General features: G+C 33.7%; 1 protein-coding gene across 2 annotated transcripts in view; it reads left to right on the top strand.

Moving 5' to 3' along the window:
* form3 (FH2 domain-containing protein formin 3) overlaps positions 1-24,111 on the top strand; it is a 99,102-nt gene that overhangs the window by 67,021 nt on the left and 7,970 nt on the right. For both annotated transcript variants that reach the window (XM_089707824.1, XM_089707822.1), the window contains 16 exons: positions 8,549-8,657; positions 11,769-11,849; positions 12,276-12,435; positions 12,534-12,567; positions 14,815-14,953; positions 15,653-15,832; positions 16,242-16,356; positions 17,153-17,373; positions 17,789-17,893; positions 18,357-18,517; positions 19,157-19,345; positions 19,871-19,997; positions 20,462-20,614; positions 21,421-21,619; positions 23,033-23,151; positions 23,816-23,945. In XM_089707824.1, the coding sequence (XP_089563950.1) occupies positions 8,556-8,657; positions 11,769-11,849; positions 12,276-12,435; positions 12,534-12,567; positions 14,815-14,953; positions 15,653-15,832; positions 16,242-16,356; positions 17,153-17,373; positions 17,789-17,893; positions 18,357-18,517; positions 19,157-19,345; positions 19,871-19,997; positions 20,462-20,614; positions 21,421-21,619; positions 23,033-23,151; positions 23,816-23,945 (2,215 nt within the window). In that variant the 5' untranslated portion in view covers positions 8,549-8,555. The remainder of the gene's footprint in view (positions 1-8,548; positions 8,658-11,768; positions 11,850-12,275; positions 12,436-12,533; positions 12,568-14,814; positions 14,954-15,652; positions 15,833-16,241; positions 16,357-17,152; positions 17,374-17,788; positions 17,894-18,356; positions 18,518-19,156; positions 19,346-19,870; positions 19,998-20,461; positions 20,615-21,420; positions 21,620-23,032; positions 23,152-23,815; positions 23,946-24,111) is intronic.

Here is a 24,111-nt window from a genome sequence, read left to right as displayed (position 1 = left end):
CGTTTAATTTTATTCATTTTAAAACCGTTTCATAAATTATTATTGTAAGTTATAGAAGCCAGCTGTAAGATTTATATAATCGAAAAGGCATCGTGGCTAAACATGAATTTAAAAAATCACACAAATCTTTAACCAGGTAAGTAACCCTATAAATAAGTAGGTGGGCTTTAAAGGTAACCCTATAAATAAGTAGGTGGGCTTAAAAAGATTTGAAATAGCATGTAAGACTCACATAACTAGACCACGCGAACATAGTTGAGGATAATGCTAAATAATTAAAGAATGGACCCCTTTTACAACAAATACAACGAACTACCCCCTAATCACTAGATATAGGAATATTTGCCTTTAAAAAAGTTGTGATTGTAACAAAATTTCATCATAATATAGTATTGTAAATTACAAAGGATACATTGAATAACATCCTGCGCTTGTGCAAGTAGCGTTTATCTCGCTATCAGCATCTTTATCATATCTTATGTAATTAACTTAAACGGGTCAAGTGAAAAGTCATAAAAGTTACACGCTCTATGACTTGTTGCGTTTATTTATTTTTTTATAATAGTTTATTTACTATTTTCCAAAATGATTTATATTATCTTTTCTTTTGCTTTCATTTTCTTTTTATTAAAAGTTAACAAATTGAATTGATCATCAATCTTTATCAAATATGGATTATATTTATTTCAAAATCAATTCTTAACATATTGCACTCATCAATACTTTTATCGGTATATTTTTTTACATTGAGATAGCAACTTATTATTTTATACTTATACTAGCTGATTCGATAAAAGTTGTTTTCTCAGGATAACCAAATTATTTAGCAGTATGAAATATACGAAACATGATTCAGAAACCTACAGAAAACTTATAAAAATGTCATAGAAATTCCTAATGGCAGTTTAATTACAAACACCGCACCGCGAGAAGAATTTTATATATTAGATATTTATATATAGAAAAATAAAACGTTACAATTCAATAAAGTATTTCTATCATCCAGTTTTAACGCTTCCTACAGCATTTATTTCCGTAAGTTCACAGCCGTGTAGGGCCAACCGGGCGACCTGACCAAATCGGGAGGGCCTTGTCGGAAGGTCGGACGCGATTTTAGTATAGGCGGTAGCGGGGCGGGTATAAAATATTAAAGTGGATTAAGTTATGTCACTTAAAGTGTGGATTGGAACATGTAATTGTATTTAAAATGCAAAATAATAAGAAAAAATCAAACAATAATCTACACAAGTTTAATTGAAAATTGTGTGCTCGAAGATTTGATGACAATTTACTTAACAATTGTCCGGTTACAAAAGTGATAGTATATAAATAATTTGTAGTGTTTATAAAAGTATTCTAACCAATTCTTCTTATTGGAAAGCAAAACGTTTCAATTTCCATTTGAAGACATGTCTATCTATCACATCAATTCCAAAATTATCAATGAAATGTAGTACCTACATACCGTTTTCTCATACATATAAACTGTATTAATTTATAATCAGTGGCGATTTCAATCCGCAAAAATTGGATTTTAACAAATATATTTACGCTTACAGCAGCCAACAAGATATAGCGATAATTTCCGCTACTCGCTATCGCTTATCGCTATGATCACAGCCCTAGGACACACACAGGGTCGGCACAAGTGAGATTTTTAACGCATAACCTGACACTGACTCATGGTATTAATTAACTGTGTTAATTATATTTCTTTAATTATATCTGCATGCCGGCCCCAAACCTATTTGGGATTTTATTAGCTGCTATTTGCATTTTTTTATCTCCATTCCCTTTTATCGACTTTTATTGTAGGACAAATGTAAAATAACGTGTGAATAAAATTTACATTACGTGGAATTTAAGAAATATATTGGTCCACAAAACAATTTAAACACAGTCTAACTTTAAACCAGGGATCTGTCACTTTAATAGTTGTCTATGTGAAATATGTAGGTACGACAAAACCAGATTAAAGAGAACCCGCACTTAAAGTTAAACCCTGTCTAAAGTTTTTTGTGGTAAGTCAGTAATATCTTAAATAACTTATCGAATATTAATTTTACACGACAAAAATAATTTAGCCAAGCTTGAAAGGTCAAGTCTAAAATTAAGTGCTATTTGTGAGTCATGAAATTAGATCTATTTATAATATTTGAATAAATAATGGATTATGTGCATTCAATGTTATATTACTAAAAATGTCATTAATTTTGCTAATATTTAACAATAAACACTATTGTTATCATTTTGCAAAAGAAAACTACAACATTTATATACCTAGTTAAATTATTTTATCAGGCATAAGAAATGCAGCCCTATTTGTTGCTGTAATATATACACTCCTATGTGGTTATGTAAGTACTATATTATGTTTTATTTAATGCCATAGGTATATATTAATATACTAGCGGTTCTAAAGATTATCTGTGCCAAATTTCATCAAAATCGGTCCAGTAGTTTATGCGTGAAAAACATACATACATACATACAAACTTTTCCTCTTTATAATATTAGTAGGTATAGATATAATAGGACTTAGGAATCGGTATAAACTATAAAGTATAAGATCTTTATGACGTATCTGTATCAATTTTGATGTAACTTCCATTCGTAACTTAAAAACAAGACTTACCATTAACAACATAAGCATATTACGAATACCAAGAAATGTTAAACCAGCCAAGGTTAAGAGGTAGGCGTAACAGGCGAGTAACAAAAGAGCCATGCTTCGAAAGGTCACTGGGTAATAATTGTCACTCACGATCTGAATTCTGAATATTGGGCCATTGGACGTATTACACTACTATAGGCCTATATGCACCATATTTACATGTACATGAGAATAGGCAATCGATTGAAAATTAATGTTCTCAGAATTGGTAAAGCATCTTTAGGCAGAAATTCAATATATATAATACTAGATTTCCGCCCGCGGCTTCGCCCGCGTTTGCAAAGGAAAACCCGCATAGTTCCCGTTCCCTTGGATTTCCGGGATAAAAACTATCCTATGTGTTAATCCAAGTTACCCTCTATATGTGTGCTAAATTTCATTGTAATCGGTTCAGTAGTTTTTACGTGAAAGAGTAACAAACATCCATACATCCATACATCCATACATCCATACATCCTTACAAACTTTCGCATTTATAATATATATTAGATAGAAATATTAGAATATTAGATATTAGATGTGCAAGCAAATAAGCTTTAAAACAGCTTACCTCTTTATATTACATATTCGTATAAAAAATATTTGTTGCGCTTCGCGGTTGCACCCTCGTGGCTCCGCTCCTGTTAGTCTTAGCCTAATTGTATATGCTATATAGCCTTCCTCGATAAATGGGCTATCTAACACAGAAAGAATTTTTCAAATCGGACCAGTAGTTCATGAAATTAGCGCATTCAAACAAACAAACTCTTCAGCTTTATAATATTTTATAGTTATTTTAAGTATAGATTCATAAAAACCGCAGATAAGTAGAAGAGAAGTTGTACATACCTACCCACATGACAAAATTTTTTAAAGTATTTTCATATGTGATTTAGAAGGAAATAAGTGATTCGTAGAAGAAAATCACTAAAATAGTTGTGGAATATCTGCCCCATACTCTACTTTAAAGTTGTTACATAATCGTATTTAAGTCACGACCACACATAAGTTAGAATAACTTAGCAATCTATGCCATAAGTTTGACACAGGCCAGGTGCAGATTTACATTTCCCGGAATAAGTTAGAATTCTAGCCAAGTACACAGTAATTATGTAGGAATGCTGACTTATCGACTAGCTCCTAGACCATATATGGAATTTGTCTAATGCAATTAACAAGATTGCGTTTTTATTGTTTATTTTGTTTATTATTTTACAATTAATAACGCCATGCGACTTTATAAACAAACAGCTTTTTGCGACAAATTAATTCTTTGTTAGACCTAGTCAAATAGGTAAGTACCTAGGTACTTACTTAGGTAAATTCTGAGTAATATTATATACTTATGCAGAACAAGGTTTTTTTTTAAGACCTCATAATATCGTGTCTCATAATATTATGTCATTTACCATAATATGAGAACATCATCTATGTACCCAAAGATTTCTTCAAAAATAGCATTTACGATTTTTTCCGAAAAATAGTTTAATTAAGTACAATATACTTTATCTACTCTCAATAATTGTTACTTAACAACTATTAAGTCACATTCATTCGAAGTGAAATATGACTCAACTCTAATATAAGACATAAATAAATTATTCTCCGAAAAGATTGATTAAAAACCTTAAGTGAGTATCAATTTCTGTCTGTATACTGCATTACGACAATCTTCATCGAATTTTTAACATACATAGCTATCATATATGCGTTTGTCTGTCTGTTACTGTTTCACGACTTAATCATGACACAGATTTCAATGAAGTTTGGAATGAAAATAGATGAAAACCTGTTTTTCAACATATGAAACTCTCTTATTTAAAAATCGGAACATAAAAAGCACACGTGTCAGAAGTGAAACTTCTTTGGCAAGATTCAAAGATACAAAAATCGTCGCCTTACTCCATGACGTGACGGTATTGCCATGACCTTGAAATTTTACTCTCAACGCGCCTATTTAAGTTGCTCTTCTAAATTTTTTTTCTTTTTTCCATGGGTAAAACCGCGGGGCACAGCTAGTTGTTCATAATGTACACCTATCATGTGACAAGTACTTACTCTTAATTACATGTAAGCACTCAACTAGGTGCTGATTTAGTATTCCTAGAACATCTTAGCGTAAACAAGAATCGGTTGATGATATCTCAGTCTAGGTTTCATAAGTGTAATTGCTGATGGAATGGTATTGTTTATTTTTTCATAGACATGTTGGTATTAAATTCAGTTGCTGGGTACAATTGTTTAATGCTGTTGAAAGATTGGCATTTGCTGTTTTTCTCCTTTATTGAAATATGAACCTTTTATACTTGCGTTGTTTTAACTTTTAAGATTCGATTATTACATATTTTGCACACTATTTTTAAATGCTACGGAAAACTAGTAGATACATCTAATTTAATTTATTTAGATAGCGAAGTGTTTAGGTTGGCCAGTGTATAAAAAACATGGGCAAGTAGTTATTATGGACTCGATTGTTTTATGCAATATTCGATTTTTGTTTAATCGATTAAAAAAGATAATCAATTCGAAACATATTTTCTTTATATATGCAGCTGCACCGAAATCTTTATCTACCAGGATAACAGTCCCAATAACAATATTTCTTGTTATAATAACAACCGCATTTTTCGAAGGCGGCTAAAAGCTCGGCCTCATTCCAAAAGTTCAATGTCAATAACAATACAACATGATGTAATTACGGCCCTTTGTAATAAATACAAGAAATAATGCCGAGTCACGATAGTTTTATTATGGTTACCTATCTTAATCTCGAATTTTAATATTCCGAATATCATAATCCAGAAAACGTTTGGACATTTTTTCATAATCCCGAATTTTAAAATTTCGAAGTTTTGTTTGCCATATAATCGCAACTCCGAATTTCATTTGCCCACTTCTTTATTTGTACGACGTTTTACAATCCAGACGAATGAGTTCCAGACATACGAAATCTAAATGCACAAAATCCAGATGACCGTAATCCATATGCACGAAAGCCAGATTTTTAAAACACAAATTTTTGAAATACAGTTAATTGATATCCAGACAAACAATATCCAGATTTTTGAAATTCAAATAAACGATATCCAGCAAAACGTAATCCTTCCAGGGAGACGCAGCACGAACCTAAGCTAACCTTCTGAATAGATCTTAACACTTTAACCTTTCTGTAATGGGCAAGTAAAACAATAGCGAGTCGGTTCTGGCACTCGCCGGCCGCTGCCGCGGCACGCTCGCTTCGCTCGCTCGGCTCGTGCGTAGGGGGTCACAGTTCAAACCTAACCTAACCTACTAAGTCGAATTTGACACTTAAACCGTTCTGTAATGGGCAAGTAAAACAATAGCGAGTCGGTTCTGGCACTCGCCGGCCGCTACCGCGGCACGCTCGCTTCGCTCGCTCGGCTCGTGCGTAGGGGGTCACAGTTCAAACCTAACCTAACCTACTAAGTCGAATTTGACACTTAAAACGTTCTGTAATGGGCAAGTAAAACAATAGCGAGTCGGTTCTGGCACTCGCCGGCCGCTGCCGCGGCACGCTCGCTTCGCTCGCTCGGCTCGTGCATGGGGGGTCACAGTTCAAACCTAACCTAACCTACTGAGTCGAATTTGATACTTTAACCTTTCTGTAATAGGTAAGTAAAACAATAGCGAGTCAGTTCTAGCGCGGGGGTCGTAGTTCAAACCTAACCTACTGAGTCGACTTTGACACTAAAACCGGTCTGTAATAGACAAGTAAAACAATAAATTTACTTACTGACAATGTTTATTTTCAGTCGATAGTAAAGGTATAATCACGATTGTATGGAAATCAAATAAAAATATTATGAAAATCTGGCAATAGTTTATCTGTTATACGATTATATGGGAACCAAATAAAAAGATTATGAAAATTTGGCAATAGTTTATTTGGAAAATGGTACGATGGGAAACAAAAAAAAGTATTTTGAGAATCTGGTATAACTATATCTGGATTATGAGAATACGGGAAACAAAAAAATACTTTTTAAAAATCTGGTTTTGGTGCATCTGGAAATTGATACATCTGGGAAATTAAAAAAGGAATTTTAAAAATTTGTCATTCATTACATCTGTCTTTTAAAAGTTCTAACAACCGTTTTCGGGGTTTTAAGATTCGGGTAATAGAAATTCGAGTTTTTAATAGGTTACCTTTTATTATACAATACAACCGCCCCGGGTTTGCCCGGAATGTAGGTTATGTAACTATGTGAATAAAATTACGATCCTGAAGACGTTATTGTTACGCCTGTAAATATTAAACTATGAAATTGACTTGTGAAGCTCAAGGTAGAGCCGGCCATAAACAATTGAATATAAATTTGTGTAAAGATTGAATAATATCAAATTCGATAGAACTTAATTGGGCCTCTGAAAAGTGACTAAAACTCTAGAGAATAATCGCGTAACAAACATAAAAAACCGGCAAAGTCCCATTACTTATATTTTTTAAGATTATGCAAAGTTGTTCAAAGTTCGGTTCGGTTCTCCATAGATACTGCTTTCCGAATCTGTGGTAAATTTTAAAATCTATTAATTGAATAAATAAATGTTTGAGGTAAAGCTCTTATTCGTTTTCCATTATTAAAGTGAGCTTAATTTTAAAGTTTTTCTCCAAGATATTCAATAACTAGATTTCCGCCCGCGGCTTCGCCCGCGTTTTCAAAGGAAAACCCGCATAGTTCCCGTTCCCGTGGGATTTCCGGGATAAAACCTATCCTATGTGTTAATCCAAGTTACCCTCTATATGTGTGCTAAATTTCATTGTAATCGGTTCAGTAGTTTTTACGTGAAAGAGTAACAAACATCCATACATCCATACATCCATACAAACTTTCGCCTTTATAATAGTATTAAGATTAAGATTAAGACTACTTTTATACGGAACCCTAAATTTTTATGGTACAAAACATAGCGTGCAAGTAATCGGTAATTTGATAAATATTTCAGGAGCTTTGAAAGTGAAGGGGTTAAACTGGTGGTGCGTGTTGACCAGTAGGCTGTTAAAAATTGGTTAGCCGTTAGATAAATATTTACTTAGATATTGTAAACGAAATTTTACCACGCAATATATAAATTAAATATTTTTGTGAAGGTCGTGTTGTATTTTTGCTGAAAAATAATTGGTAGAAATAGAGGAATTCAAATTATTTCCTTTGAAGGATTTTAATGAAACTTTTAATATACATAAGTTATGTAGTTATTTAAATTTTTATATTTTATTCTACCTACGTTATAGCCTATAACTTATAGGTAATAAAATATTGTACCTACGTTTAAAGATAAAAACAAACGAAACTTAAAAGTTTCATCACTTTTGTAATATATACATAAATACAACTCAATTAATATTGAGTTGTATTTATCAATACAACTCAATTAATATTGAGTTGTATTTATCAAATCAATTATTTTAATTATTCATTTATTTGAGTGCAACAAGCTATAAATTCGTTTAATCAGCAATTCGTGTGCCGATAAATATCTTGATTAAAGATTAAAAATAGTTTAAAGAAAACTCGTTTTCTTTTACGATATTTACGACTTCATTCAAAACTTTGTATAATTGTATGTCTTCCTGTCTTATATTCAATTTTTATTCAAAATAATCAATAACTCAGACTTAGATTTAGAACTAAATATTTAATCTATTATTTAACCTACCAATTAGCTAGCTAATACATAGTTGAATCAATGAGACGATACATTGAAGTTGAATTTTTTACCTTCAAATATAGATTAAAAAAATAACCTATGTGATTCATGCACATCTGAATATCTACGATAAAACATGGCGCAACAAAACATTAATCATGCAATATTCAAACAACGTAACTTACAAAATTTCTTATCAAATTACATTATAAATATTGTTCACAGAATAACAATGGAGAGTCGCGTGGGCTTGGACTATATCGTGGAGCATGCGGAATACGCCAGCAAGCTCGCAGCGGCCCTCACTTCACCTACTGCTGCAGTTAAAAAACAAGTAAAAACCATTTTCTGTAATTTAAGTAGTAACTAGTATCCTTGCGGCACCCCTAATATATTTGTGTCCCTTCGTCCAGCATACTCACCACAACTCACCATGGAATCCTGATATTTCATGAATGTCAAAAAACTGTTCTGAAATAGTGCTAAATAGTGCCCAAAGGAAAAAAATAGTGCTCTTGTACTTGCGAAGTTATAGCCATAGTTCGATGAGTATGCTGGACGAAGGTTTCGCCCAGCATACTCACCTCCGTCCGGAGAATCTGTATACGCTTCAAACATAATTCATACTTCAAAAAATAGTTCCCAAATAGTGCCAAACGGTGCCCAAAAAGAAAAAACAGTGCTCGAATAACTTCGGAGTTATAGGCTTCGTTCAGTGAGTATGCTGGGCGTAGGTTCTACGCCCAGCATACTCACCTCAGTGCGCGAATATCGAACGAGCTATAGGTATAATTTACGTCTCAAAAAATTGTACTTGAAATAGTGCCCAATATCAGTCCAATTTTTGCTTGACTTTTGACTTAGAAAACCATTAAATTTTAATGTAAACTTCTACATACTAACGTAAAATGGGGTACAGTCGTCGACACATGTTTTTGGACAAAAATATTAAACTTTCTAATTGTAGACTTCATGTTATTGGAAATAATTATGGTATTTTCTCACATGTCAAAAACTTTCGATTAAATGCATTATTATATATTTTATAAATAATAATAAATGAATGAAACTTTAAGCGTAAATGAAGTCTATTACTTCATTGCATTGTGTGTTTGTCTGAATAAAAACAGTCATTTGCAGCCAATAAAATTAATATCTTGAAAAATTGTAAAAAGGAAATTATACAGTTTCTTTTTGTATATATGTTGCAGGCAAAACTTATAACCAGTCAAAACTAGTACTGTGACATAGTTATACAAATTTTTAAAACTCTTTCCAATAGTTTCATCAATGAAAGGTTTAGCAATAAAAAACATTTTTAATTACTTACGTTATTTATTACTATTTAAAGGGCCAAAGTAATCAGAATTCTAGTTAACTAGTTCACAGCTTTTGTTAACATTCATAATATAATCAATGTAAATAGAAAAAATTGTAGTTTTAATATTGTATATAATATACTGTATATAAAAAAATGTTCAGCGTCGCGGGCGCCGCGCGTCGTAAGCCCCATACCTATTGACCGTACGTGCATCCATTACTGCCACACTATATTGAACTTTATCACATGAGGAATACAGGTCAATTCCGTAAACGTTGTGGTACCGTCCTTGATCCGGAAAATGATTATTTTGAATAATTTTGTCAGTTGTAATGTAAGCATTAATAACAGCAACTTTATTTTTCATGCATGATTTACTTCATTTGATATCTTAATCCTTCAAGCGCCGTGATCTAGACAAATATATAAAATCATTGTTCCTAGCTACCGGGGTCCCATGCGACGCGCGAAGGCTTAATCATATTATTATAAAGTATTATTAAAATAATGTGTAATTAATAATATTGCGATTCTAAAGTAAATACTCCCTTACATAGACAATATAACAAAACAAATAATTTACACAAGACAAAAATTGTTAGAAAGAAAGTTAATAATATTGTATTCGACTGTACTCAATGTAATGTATGTAGAAGTTTACAATCAAATTTAATGGTTTTCTAATGGTTTCAAAAGTCAAGCAAAAATTGGACTGATATTGGGCACTATTTCAAGCACAATTTTTTGAGACGTAAATTGTTCCTATAGCTCGTTCGATATTCGCGCACTGAGGTGAGTATGCTGGGCGTAGAACCTACGCCCAGCATACTCACTGAACGAAGCCTGTGGGCTCCTGTACACGATGCCGCCGCCGCGCCGACACCGCGCCGCCACCGCGCCTCTATGCTGTGTATACGTTCGCGACCGCACCGCCCCCGCGCCGACGCCGCACCGCCACCGCGCCGCCATTCGCCACTGTTTGACATTGCTTATTCCATTACCGGCCGCCAACGTATGCGCATGTATGCAAATGTCTTGTAATTCATCCGCAGATAATCACAAAACTTGCCCTCATCTTTCGTAGATCTTCGTAAAGTATGTGAAATTCACCATATTGCTCCCGTCGCATTAGAATAGGATGCACCCACAACTTTCTAACGGACGACGTTCATTTTGCCATTTTCTGTACATGTAGTAAGCCAATACTAACTTCTTTTTATTCGTAAGTTGGACATATCTCTTTTTCAATTAGCGTATGCTCTTCGCAGCTAGCAATGTATTACTAACAACTGTATAGTGGCATGGTAAAATCAAGCGGCGCGGACGCGGTGGCGGTGCGGCGTCGGCGCGGGGGCGGTGCGGTCGCGAACGTATACACAGCATAGAGGCGCGGTGGCGGCGCGATGTCGGCGCGGCGGCGGCATCGTGTACAGGAGCCCTAACTCCGAAGTTATTCGAGCACTGTTTTTTCTTTTTGGGCACCGTTTGGCACTATTTGGGAACTATTTTTTGAAGTATGAATTATGTTTGAAGCGTATACAGATTCTCCGGACGGAGGTGAGTATGCTGGGCGAAACCTTCGTCCAGCATACTCATCGAACTATGGCTATAACTTCGCAAGTACAAGAGCACTATTTTTTTCCTTTGGGCACTATTTAGCACTATTTCGGAACAGTTTTTTGACATTCATGAAATATCAGGATTCCATGGTGAGTTGTGGTGAGTATGCTGGACGAAGGGACACATATATTTACATGATTAATTAAGATTTTATGGATGTTTGATGAATAATTTGATTCATTTTAATTAATTTGTATAACATAAAATTCATATAGCAGTGTGGATTTCGTCTTCGTGATCTACTTACTATTTAAATGAAAGATTACTATAGATTAAAAAAAATAACACATGACGCATGATCTCATAAACATATATGAGATAGACTTACAGCTACATAACTAAGTAATTTTAAATGAAATAATGGTTTTACATCTTACAATAATAGCTGTTGTTTTGCCTTACTCAATTATTACTCAGGGATATGAAAAATAGATTTTGTCCGATTCTCTGACCTGCCCGATTACAGAGATAAGCAAGTTTTAATAACTTAATCCTCTTTTGCAGGTATTCGAGCTTCTGTCAGCCCTTTGTGTGTACAATGCAGATGGCTACGCAAGGGCGGTCGACACGTTAGATCGATACAAGGTAATATGGCCTAGAAGGGTTAGGGTGTCAAGGTGAAGTCAACAATTTGTGACCTAATTGTAATGTTACAAATTGATGGCTTATCAATTTATTGAATAGTATATTTCCCTTTAATATTCTACAGTTTTTTGGAAAGCCAAATTACCAAGCTTATTTACTCAAAATAGAAATGGGTTGTAACTTGTAACAAGACGGAAGATAATATATTGATGCTTTAATATTTGTAATTCAATAAATGATATCTTTTTTTACCTAATAAATGCTATCTATTCACCGAATATTCATTAGTCACATAAATCTGAATACGAGCTTTCCATACTGACTGTTGTGACAAAAAAATCCTGAAAAAAGGACCGTCTTGGTCCAACCACTTCTCTCAAACACATTTCAATTTACATTAACATTAATTACATGTTATAATTACAGACACTAAAAAACGACAGATACCGTCTCAGCGTGGTGGTGGAGGAACTGAAAAATGCAACCACAATCGACTACAAAACGGCATTAGTAGCATTTATAAATTGCTTGATAATATCCGCTCCAAGGTTACCAGATAGAATTCGAGTTAGGAACGAATTTATTGGTAAGATATATATATATATATTTTTTATCTGTAACAATTTTATTAATGTATAGTTCAATGTAAGAACTGACAATAATGATATAATAATTTTATTTCAGGATTGGGCTTGCTGTCGACGTTGAGTAACTTAAGGTGAGAAACATACTATATTACGATCAAGGATATTCAAATAGATAGTCAAAAAAATATTCAGTATAAATTGTATAAGTGAAAATTTTGCAAGACTACTTAGTTAGGAATAAAGAATGAAGAAAGATGGACACAACATCCAAAATATATTTTTACATTCAATAACTCGGTTTCCGCAATATTTAAAACCGCACCCCTCTCAAAAAAACAAAAGGACACAAGAATTTGCTAAATAAAGACACAACGTGGTGGGTCTTGACTTTTGAACACTTATTACACATTACTAAACATGAATACTGAAATCCCATACCCTATTAAGCGCTTAAAATCGTTCGTAAATATGTCTACGTCTAATAGCATTCATTTACAAAACCTCACGCCCACAAACTCATTAAAATCCGGCTGCTACAACTAGTCTGCGAAGCGGTCGAGCGAGCTGTCAACGGCGACTACATTTTAATTTAGGCATAGATCGCATTAATCGACAATTTGTTCAACAACCTGTCCTTATGTTGCGACATTTGCATTTTATTAGACAATAAATAACACCTGTATTGTATTTAATTACCCCTATTTTTGAGAGGTAAATAATTATCAAGTAGAATAGTTAAGATTGACCATCGTATATTGTACAGAATCGCTAAAATCACAGAGTATACCAAGATGCTTGAGTACCAAATCAAACCTGAGAGAGCAAGGAGAGAGCTGTTTGTTTTATATTATAGGGAACGAATATTAATTCTTAACTTTTTTTTGTTAAAGTTAAGAACTTAAGTATAGATACATATACATACTCATATAGACATTTTTTAAAAGAGTGTGGCATTATTGTGTATGTAACTTTATAATATTTATATTTTTTTTCATAAGAAGGTAATTAGGTATGTTTTACATTTTCTCTACCAACAATTATAATAAGGTCCCAATTATGCCCAATTTCGCTCGAATAAATAAATAATATCAGACATTACAACTTATTTCAAACCAAGCAAAACTGTGGCGCAAGAAAACATTTTAAAATTTTAAATTTCTATAAATACATTATGTATGTGTGACTTGGAAACACCTACATATTAGAAAACTGTCATATTTACGCATATTTTTCGTAGTAGACTTATAACATCATCCATAACGATATGGCTTCTAAAATTGACAAATGCGATGGACCAACATTTTACGCATTTTGGTGCTAAAAACTAGTTTAAAGATTAAGGTAGGCAATGCCTGTTTGCACGGCCGTATATATATTAACACAAGAACATTAATAACTCAGGCCCCGGAACCACATCTTGAAAATCTATTGTGTCTGGGACCGATCGGGCCGCTTGGGGCTCAATGGGTTAAAATAAAATATTAGGTAAGTTGTATATTGTCAATTGAGGGAAGGACTCTACAATCTGTATTATTTAAATATTACATTTTTAACTCAAATCATACTTAAATTACTAATAGAAGAAAACTTCAACATGCTCATATTCTATCTCTCTAAAAAGACGCTAAAGACTCAGGAAACAAACAAAGGAATCTTAACTCTTTAAATGTCATGTAAATCTATTAATAATCACATGATGATATTATACAGTTAGCTACACAGAAGCATTACAACTTCAGCGATATTATTCACTCAAACTCGCCAGTTAGAAAACGACTAAAAAGGCATGCGTAGGCGCCGCGAATGGTTCACTCGATTATGATTAATACGTAAACAACGTCCGTTTTATATTGTAGTTATTTATAGATTTAAATTATAGCGTTACTGAACGACATGTTGCTAAACATTAACACTTGTTTGTATAACAGTCTTGTTTAGTTGTTTTATGAGTGTACAATTAGTACACAAATGTAATCAAATCAATCAATTTAGCGCAATAGCTATATATATATATATATAAATGCTATATATATAACATACAGCATATTTTATCGAATAAGTCTATCAACTAACAAGAAAGAAAATGTAAGATATAATATGAAAATGCAGTAGAAATAGAAATATCTAGTTTGAATTGAAACCGTTAAAACCGAAAACAGTGCGCAGTCACTGAAGCTAACTTGCAAAAAGGATATAAGTTCGATTTCTATTCCCTCTATTCTTTATTTCTAATATCCCATACTTTGTTGCTAATACCTTTTATAAAACACGTGTCTTCTAAGTTTCTAGTTTTAGTCTCACAAGATAATTGCGTTATATAACACACAATCTACCTTAGTACAAAGCAGTTTGCTTTATGCTCTAATAAATACTTTCAGACATGAAGCAGCAAATCATCCAGATCTTGGAGTGCAGCTGGATGTCTTTGAAGAGCAGCGAGAGAGTGACGAGGCACAGGGCCCTGGAGGGATCAACTTGAACTCACATTTGGATGTGTTTTATGCTATTCTTAAACAGGTAAAAAATAAAAGAAATTAATATGATTGAGAGTAGAGATTCGAATACACACTTTTTTGAACGTAGTGCCTTAAAACTGTGTCTGTTAAGCAATTTATTTTTCTCTTTCTGTTTTAAACAGAAAGATTAGATTTGTTGATTGATTGATTGATTGGTTTAAACATAGACATGTTGCAAACCCTTCAAAAATTTTATAGATACAAGCAAAGCATAAAATAACATAGGTACTAATAAAATATGAACTAATTCAAATCATTTATTTTTATAATGTGATTAAGATATATTGTATATCTCCTTCTCTTATCATATACGTAAATGATTGTATGTTTGTAACTCTTTGAAGACTGTTCGAATCTGTATAAAATTTAAAAAAAAGAGATAGATCATAATTCATAATCTATATCTATACTTATATTATAAAGAGGAAAGTTTGTAATTATGTATGTATGTATGGTTTTCACGCATAAACCTCTCAACCGATTTTGATGAAATTTGGCACAGACAATCTTTAGACCCTGAGAAAGAACATAGGCTACCTTTTATTGCGAAATATGTACCACGGGCGAAGCCGGGGCGGAACGCTAGTTATTCATGATCTGAGTTAGCACAAATGATACCTACTTATTACCACCTTTCCGGTCTAACACGCGAGTTGCAACCGAATTGAAAATAGTTAACAAAATAACCCATAAATTCCAGGTATCCGACACCCCCCAAGAGATCCCGTTCCTCAGCATTCTGCAGCACCTCCTCAGGATAGACCCCAAGGAAGCTGTCAGCGACATCGTGTGGGACACCGCGGAGACGCTGGTCCATAGAGCCACGCTTCTGGAGACCAGGGAAGATGCAGCTAAATTGTTGAGAGCGCCTAGTGTTCAGGTAAGCCATAATTATTTTTATTACAGCTTACAGTTCTTTTAATGAAGATTACTTCCACAGATTATATTATAGAAAGTAGTGTGAAAACTGTCCATCAACAAAATCCATTTTTTTTTAATTATTTTTTCCATAAAATCTATCATTTACTCAGATCATTTATTAATTATCATTCCTAATTTATTTCTATGTCTCTTATCTAACTAAAGTTGTTGCTCATATAATTTTTCTGTCTGAATAAATCCTTTCCCCATAGATAAATCTGAAGCATTTGTTAGTTAATTTTGTAAAATTAATCAAGATTCCTTCTTTACCGTATGTATCTTACCCAGCCAAAGTAATTATTCCTAATAACTATTGCGTCTATTACTTATTACCTCAGCTACAATTCGTATATTTCAACATCTTCCAGGCGAAAGTCGGGTGTACCTGCCAACACAGGGACTTATCAGGCAATGCTCGCAAGCAGAGTTTACAACGAGCGTTATCCCCGCCCCCACCACCGCCTGCCCCTGTACCACCACCTGGTAAGTCAAACGTTAAATAACGTACTAATAACGTACTAATATTATAAATGCGAAAGTAACCTTGTCTGTCTGTCTGTTACTCAATCACGCCTAAACTACTGAACCAATTTTCATGAAATTTGGTATGGAGATATTTTGATACCCGAGAAAGGACATAGGATAGGTTTTATCTCGGAAATCCTACGGGAACAGGTTTTTCTAAGAAAACGCGGGCGAAGCCGCGGGCGGAAAGCTAGTAACATATAAAATGAAGAATGGACAATAACAGTATGTACTTAATTTAATACAAATAATATATTATAAAAAAAATTAAATTCGCTTTCCGCTTTAACGTAGCGATAGTTTACTCCTTGGTCATTTACATGGCATAAGTTTTAATCACACAGATAAAATGTGATAATTTATTTTGGAAAATTAGATAATAAAGTATTTTATCTGAAACCTGCCAAGTTGTCACTAACTTATCCAGTACTTACTTACTCTTATATTATAATGTATAAACTAGTTCAGAAGTCAGGTTCTCTATTATGTTTAAATGTATGTTAACTTTTTGAACAAAAAAATCACAAAAAATGTGAGCGTGTACTAGTGTACACACGTAAGAAGTGAAAGTTCTTTATGACCTTATTTTTCAAAAAATAATTTACTATATGCAACTTTACAGAAATGCGTGGTAGGGATAAGAAAAAGATGGCGCGTAACGGAAAAATGTCACGCGTAACGAAAAAATGTTACACTAAATTTTTTTCCAACCCCGATAAAGAATAAAATAAATAATGTATTTATCTCCCCCCAGCGGCGCCTCTCCCCCCCGCTCCCCCCGCGCCTCCCCCCGCCCCCCGCGGCCCCCCTCCCCCTCCCCCACTGGCCGCCCCTCCCCCCGCCCCGCCCCCCGGCGCTCCCCCCGCACCCCGCAGCGGACACAACATAGAGAACATAAAGCTGCCCCAACAGGAGACACCGCTGCCCAAGACTAAAATGAAAACGATTAATTGGAACAAAATACCGAATAGTAAAGTAAGTTGATTGATTTTATAATTGATTTCAAAATGAGGTGCTCAATTTGTGGATTTTAATTAGTCTATAGATAATCAGAAAGAAGGTTATCTTCTACTATTTAAAGTTGTTATTGAGATGGTTTTTGTCCAAGAAATAGGTTTAAAACATCTGTGCAAGCAAGCAATGGGTCTTTTTCATGATGATTAAATTGCTACTAAGCTATTCAACAACAATAATTTCTCAAAATTAGCAGCACAGCATAATAATATACAATGTCTAAAAAGAGTGTTAAATTCCTTGTTAAGTTTTAGTCCATTAAAAAAACTGATCCAAAAACACTTAATATATTTTAGATATACTTTATTGGCAGAATGTAATTTATACTAATGGTAACAGTATATCCATCGTATTAATTACTTTTATAATTATTCAGGTAGTGGGACAAAATAACATCTGGTCGTTGGTAGCGTCGAGTCACCAACACTCACCAAAAGCTGAGCTAGATTGGAGTGAAATAGAAAATCTATTCTGTCAACAAGTAAGTTATTATCTTTCTTTCTTTCTATTAAGCTATTGCATAGCTTCTATCGCGGGCCTTGAACGCGGGGACCGAATCCAGAAATTCCGTAACGAAAAACCTCACGCTCCCCACGGGGACGGGCGCGGAGGTGTGGCTTGAAGGCAAGCATGCAATAGCTTTACCGCGGCAGTCCCCGAGTGACACACGTCTTTTTTTAATTTTTATTACTATCGCACCAAATATTTGGTAAGCTACGATCCCAGTTGGATTATAATTTATTTCACCATCTCTTCGAGTTTCATAGAAAATTTCTATTAACTTTATGGGAAAAAAAAGAAGAGGAAAAATACCGAAACATTTATAATCTATGATCTGTGATGAGCATCATAACAATTCCCTTGATTTAACCATAAAATCTTGCAATTCATTGTGCTTTAAATCAAATCCAGCCTATAAATAATTAAAAACTTCACTCTTTTAGGTACAGCCACCAGGGTCAGCAGGTTCATCTCCCCGTTTAGGACGAAGCCCTATTTGTGATAGTTCCGGCGAAAGGAAACAAAGGAAGGAGCCCTCTGAAATCACCCTGCTTGATGGCAAGCGGAGTTTAAATGTTAATATATTTTTGAAGCAATTCCGGAGGTGAGAGAATAGTTTATATTTTACTTATTTTTGATTATAACTTATGCATATAAGTTTCTACTTTTTTCGCCTAGTTATTAGCGTGAAAATCTTACAAGTTAAAGATTTGGTCGATTTTTTTATTACATATCTATGCATCTACGAAAAACATGAATAAATCCTATTTGTATACGACACTGACTTTTATAACTAGGTAAAACTCAATTTCATTGCTGTCCAAGCTTGTCCAAGTAAAAATAAAATGAATAAATAAAAATTGTTTATTTCTTTTTAAACAAGTTTTCTTGGGTTGGAGGTAAGTGCCTTCATTTAAGTGATAAATTTCACTTGTGTTAGAAGGCGCTTCTCTTCCATAACAATTAAAACGCATTTCATTAAAGAAACGAATCTTAAATGGCGGCGCTTATCATTCTCTCTCGCTTACACACGGCCGTACGGCATGCAAATAAAAAATAGGGAAAATTAAAATCACTAAAATGTAGTAATAATTGAGTTTCACACTAAACATGCTACCTTCTTGTTAATTTCTGCTAAACATTCAAAGAAAAATCTAGATTTTTTGTGAATAATTATTTGATTAAAAGTTAATACCTCACAAACTCTTTATATTTATTAAAATGTTTTTCCAATTACTTCCAGTTCAAACGACGACATAATCCAACTAATTCGCGAAGGTGCCCACGACGATATTGGCACAGAGAAATTACGTGGTCTTCTCAAAATATTACCAGAAATAGATGAATGTGAAATGCTGAAAGCGTATTCTGGAGACGTCAATAAATTGGGCAATGCTGAGAAGTTTCTGTTACAACTTATACAGTTACCTAAGTAAGTTAAGTTATGAACTAAACTAAATTAAAAATGGGAACAGTAATGTCTTAGTGATTAAATTTTCAAGTAAAATTAGAGGGGCCTGTATTTCTGCCTTATTATCTGAAATAATGATGAGATTACTTTTAGTAATCAGAGGCAACTCAAAATTGAACACTATTGCAGAGGAATTTGGATTCTTTGAGATAATATTACTACGTATGGAGGAGACACCACGAACAAAATCTGTGTGCCATTTTTTTGCTCTAAATAAGTTTTAAAAATTATTATCTAGTTAGGTACTTACCGATGAAAATTATTCCTTTGCACTTTTCCGTATTATTTGTATTATCTGTGCAATATCGTAACACACACAAAGGCATATTTTATGCGTTTCACTTTAAAACAATTAAAAAATGAGCGTGCAGTTAAGCCATATGGCGTATGTTGAGCGGAACATAAGTGATGTAGGCGGTGTCGTCTCCATATTATGTATATGTATATCTCAATGTAATATTAATGAGGATTATTATTATTTTTCAGTTACAAGCTACGAATCGAGTGCATGCTACTAAAGGAAGAATGGGCGTCTACTGCGGGATACTTGGAGAGCGCTATCAATGCGATATTGGTTGCTGGGGACGATCTTATGTCTTCTAGAGCTATACAGGTAATAACTTTTATGTATAGTTTTTAAGTATGTTAGTTTTTGTTTATTATATAAAATATAAAATTTTGCGAGAATTATGGCCGAATTCACAGATTCTAATTATAGTATTTTCTAGTGTTTGATTTTACGCGAGTATATAATTTCTAATTTAGAAATTAAAGACTTTTTAACGGATTTTAAATGCGATTTATCAGCTTCTAATTATGTTTAATTTTACTTATTTGACATTTAAAAAGAAATATTGTGCTCGAAAATATACATCAAAAACTGAAAAATAAGTTTTCAGGATGTGATAAAACCAAGCCCTAAAAGCGGCTAATTAATTCAAACAACATCATTCTGAAAGTTCATATTTGTGCTGTTAGTATGAAAATAAACGGTTTATTTCTTTCTATCTTTGAAAATTTTCAACCAACTATATATTAGCGATTATTATTCATTACAATTACATTGTATCATTACAGGAAGTGCTATACATAGCATTAATAGCGGGTAATTTCCTGAACGCGGGCGGGTACGCAGGCGGAGCCGCGGGAGTGAAGCTAGCTTCGCTGCAGAAACTTGCTGATATTAGAGCGAACAAACCCGGGATGAATCTTATGCATTATGTCGCTATGGTAAGCTATTTGGAATATTATTTTTTAAAATAACAAGGCCTAGAGTGAACTGAAAAAACTTTTTTTATAAGCATTCAGAAGTGAAACTTCTTTAGCAAGACTCAAAGATACAAAAATTGTCGTTTTACTTTATGACGTGACGGTATTGCCATGACGCTACATTGTAAATCTAAATTTTACTCTCAACGCGCCTAAAGAAGTTTCACTTTAAAAATTGCATTAGATTGATATAATTATTGTTTAGAACTGCTATAATTGATTACAAGGAAAGATTCTATTTGATAAAGTTTCATAATATGTGAAAGCGAGTCACTTAAGCTATATTTTATTTTACTAACTAATATTCAATTAAAATACAGTCTAAGTAGTCACATTTCATACTAATTCAATTAATTTTTTAACAGCATTTACGGCCAGCCGAATCGCTGAGCATTTTATAATATTACTAGCGGTCCGCCCCGGCTTCGCCCGTGGTACATATGAAAAATAGATGTTGGCCGATTCTCAGACTTACCCGATATGCACAGAAAATTTCATGAGAATCGGTCCACCCGTTTCGGAGGAGTATGCAGACTAACATTGTGACACGAGAATTTTATATATAAGATTTCATTTAATCTTATTGATAATAATATGTATTTCAAAAAGATGTAATGTGAATGTGTAAATTTTTGGCCTAAAGTCGCGGGTTCGAATCATGCCTTGTGTTAAAATTTTACGTTCTTTATTAACAATAAAAATATAACTTTTAGCTATTTCATACAAAATCATTGTAAATTACTTTTATAATTTATATTTAATTTCAGCAAGCGGAACGCAAAAACAAAGAACTGATCCATTTCGCTGACGATATACGAGTGTTAGAAGAAGCCGCTAAAGCCAGTGTCGAACAGCTTACTAATGAGATCAAAACCTTATCAACAAGGATCAATACTTTGAAGAGAGATATACAGTCAACCACACAGCATGATATTAAGGAGCAAATGGGCGATTTCTTGCAGGCAAGTGTTTATGAATTCTAGGTTTTTTTATGGGGAATGAGTGCATTTTTTGAAGTGAAACTTCTTTATCGGGGTTGGAAAAAAATTGAGTGTAACATTTTTTCGTTACGCGTGACATTATTCCGTTACGCGCCATCTTTTTCTTATCCGTGCATATTACCTATATACCCGGCGCGGCCTAAGATGATCCCTATGACACTGACAGTTATTCTCAAGAGACAAACTTGTAATGGCGTCACCATTAAATTAGAAACGTATTGGAGGCGTCTAAAAATGGCATTTATTAATTTTTACGTAGCTTTATGCCATTACAATGATATTCCGTTGGAATTATAACAATTCTTAACATTTACGAGAAATTATATCAATCTGACTTTACGTTTACGTCCTTCAAAACTTACATCGTTGGCATTTATCGACTAGTGCGGAAAGTATCGATAAACAAATTTCGATAATGGAAACGAGTTCACATTTTTTCCATGCTTAAGCTATAGTTCATTCTCTATTGAATGGAACAGAAGATCGCAGCATAATTAATTAATTAATTACCGTTCGCGTTAATTTACTTACCTATGATAATATAAGTTTTTTAGAAAAATTAAATGGGGGATTCCATTTTCATGATAAAATAATATACACTGTGTTAAACGGGTTAAAGATTACGAGAAAATGATAAGGTGCATTTTTATGTTTTGGAAAACTTTCGTTTTACTTACCGTTTCGTTTACATAATAGACGTTAAAAATTCATTTTATAATATTTGTAAAAACATGTTTACCGACGTGGCTGAATGCAAACCACGCCTTAGCCTATAAAATAGTAAAGTATCGACACGATCCATCATACGAGCAATCACTAAGACGAACTGTCATAGGGATCATCTTAGGCCGCGCCGGGTAAGTAAATTATTTCTTGAAAAATAAGGTCATAAAGAAGTTTCACTTATTACGTGTGTACACTAGTACACGCACACATTTTTTTAAATAAAAGAGAAACTACTGCTAAATCATGTTATAGATAGTATAGAAGATGTCAGAAAATACAGGTCAATTAACAATACGAATTGATATAAGGCATCAAAAGCGCTAATAGGAATGGTTGAATTGGTATATTATTTTCAAGTTCTAAAGACAAAAAATGATTTTGTGTGGTGTTTCTCACTGTTAGCCAGAAGGGCTTCTACATTTTAACGCGGACGCGGGGGTGGACTGAAGGTTCACCCTGGTACTGTTCCATGTAGAATCACCATCTAACATAACCAAGCATAAAAATTTACTTCTTTCCCAAATCAAAAACTTTATGAATGTCGCCAATAAAGAAGTTATCGAATAATTGTATATTTTGAGCTTTAAAGGTCTTTTAAACTTTTCAGACGTATATAAATGCTAACATAGTAATGTACAATCATTTCAGGTAGCAGAAAGAGAGATATCAGCATTAAATAAAGACATGGATGAGGTAGAAAGCATGAGGAAGCAGCTCGCTGAGTTCTTCTGTGAAGATCCTGTCTCCTTTAAACTGGAGGAGTGCTTTAAGGTAAATGGAAAATTTAGATCGGTTGTTTACATTGAGTTACTATATGTTTTACGTACTAGAGAGGGCATCGCTACTACACTATTTGTAATACGAGTTAGAGCCAAGCGTCTCAAACATTGCTTATAATATATATGACTCACAAGCTGCCCCGCGCCGCGCACAGATTTTGTTCGTGGTGTCCTCTCTATACGTAGTAATAATACCTCAATGGTTGTTTATAGATATTTTTGCATATTATTACTATTTATTAGTATGTCGATGTATAAATAAATATTGCATGATATTTCTTACAGCGATATTTATTTATTTATCTACCATCTGAGCAAAATTTGTACTGTTGATATAAAAGTTAAATTAGAGAGACATTTTTTTCTTGTAATTGAACCACGTAAAAACTAGAAACACGTCCAGTAGATCAAATATGTTTAGGTTCAATAATCCGCTATAAAAATGCCGCTTATTTTCATCATTTGTAATATTTCTAGAATAGTTTTAGAACCTATCACTTGCTAATATTTTTTTTCGTTATCAAAGGTTACTTTAGCTGCATACCTGTATTTACCTAATACACACATCTACCTAATTGTAGTTAATTATGGAGAGTTATTTAAATTCTCCGATATATATAAATCTACGTCTAACACAAAATGTTCCATCTTTCCAGACGTTCGCGTCATTCTGCAGCAAGTTCCGTTCCGCAGTGCAGGACAACGAGCGGCGCCGCGCGCACGAGGAGCAGGCCGCGCAGAGACGCCGCGCGAGGGACGCTGCTACAGCTCACAGGGTGAAGACTGGTGAGACTACTTGTTTATTCATTACTAGCGACCCGCCTACCCTAACATTTCCCTGATTTTTATTACAAATCTTTTTCTAAATAAAAATACCCTTATCCCAAGATTAAGTATATTTTCTCCATATCATCGAATAATGTTAATGTCAAAACAAAATAAATTTACATTC

Source organism: Colias philodice, chromosome 20, assembly GCF_061535455.1.
Source record: "Colias philodice isolate Cphi_HAF_F1 chromosome 20, ilColPhil1 Martin Lab GWU primary, whole genome shotgun sequence".
NCBI lineage: Eukaryota > Metazoa > Arthropoda > Insecta > Lepidoptera > Pieridae > Colias > Colias philodice.
Note: the sequence above shows the minus strand (reverse complement) of the source record. Positions and strands in the feature narration are given on the sequence as shown.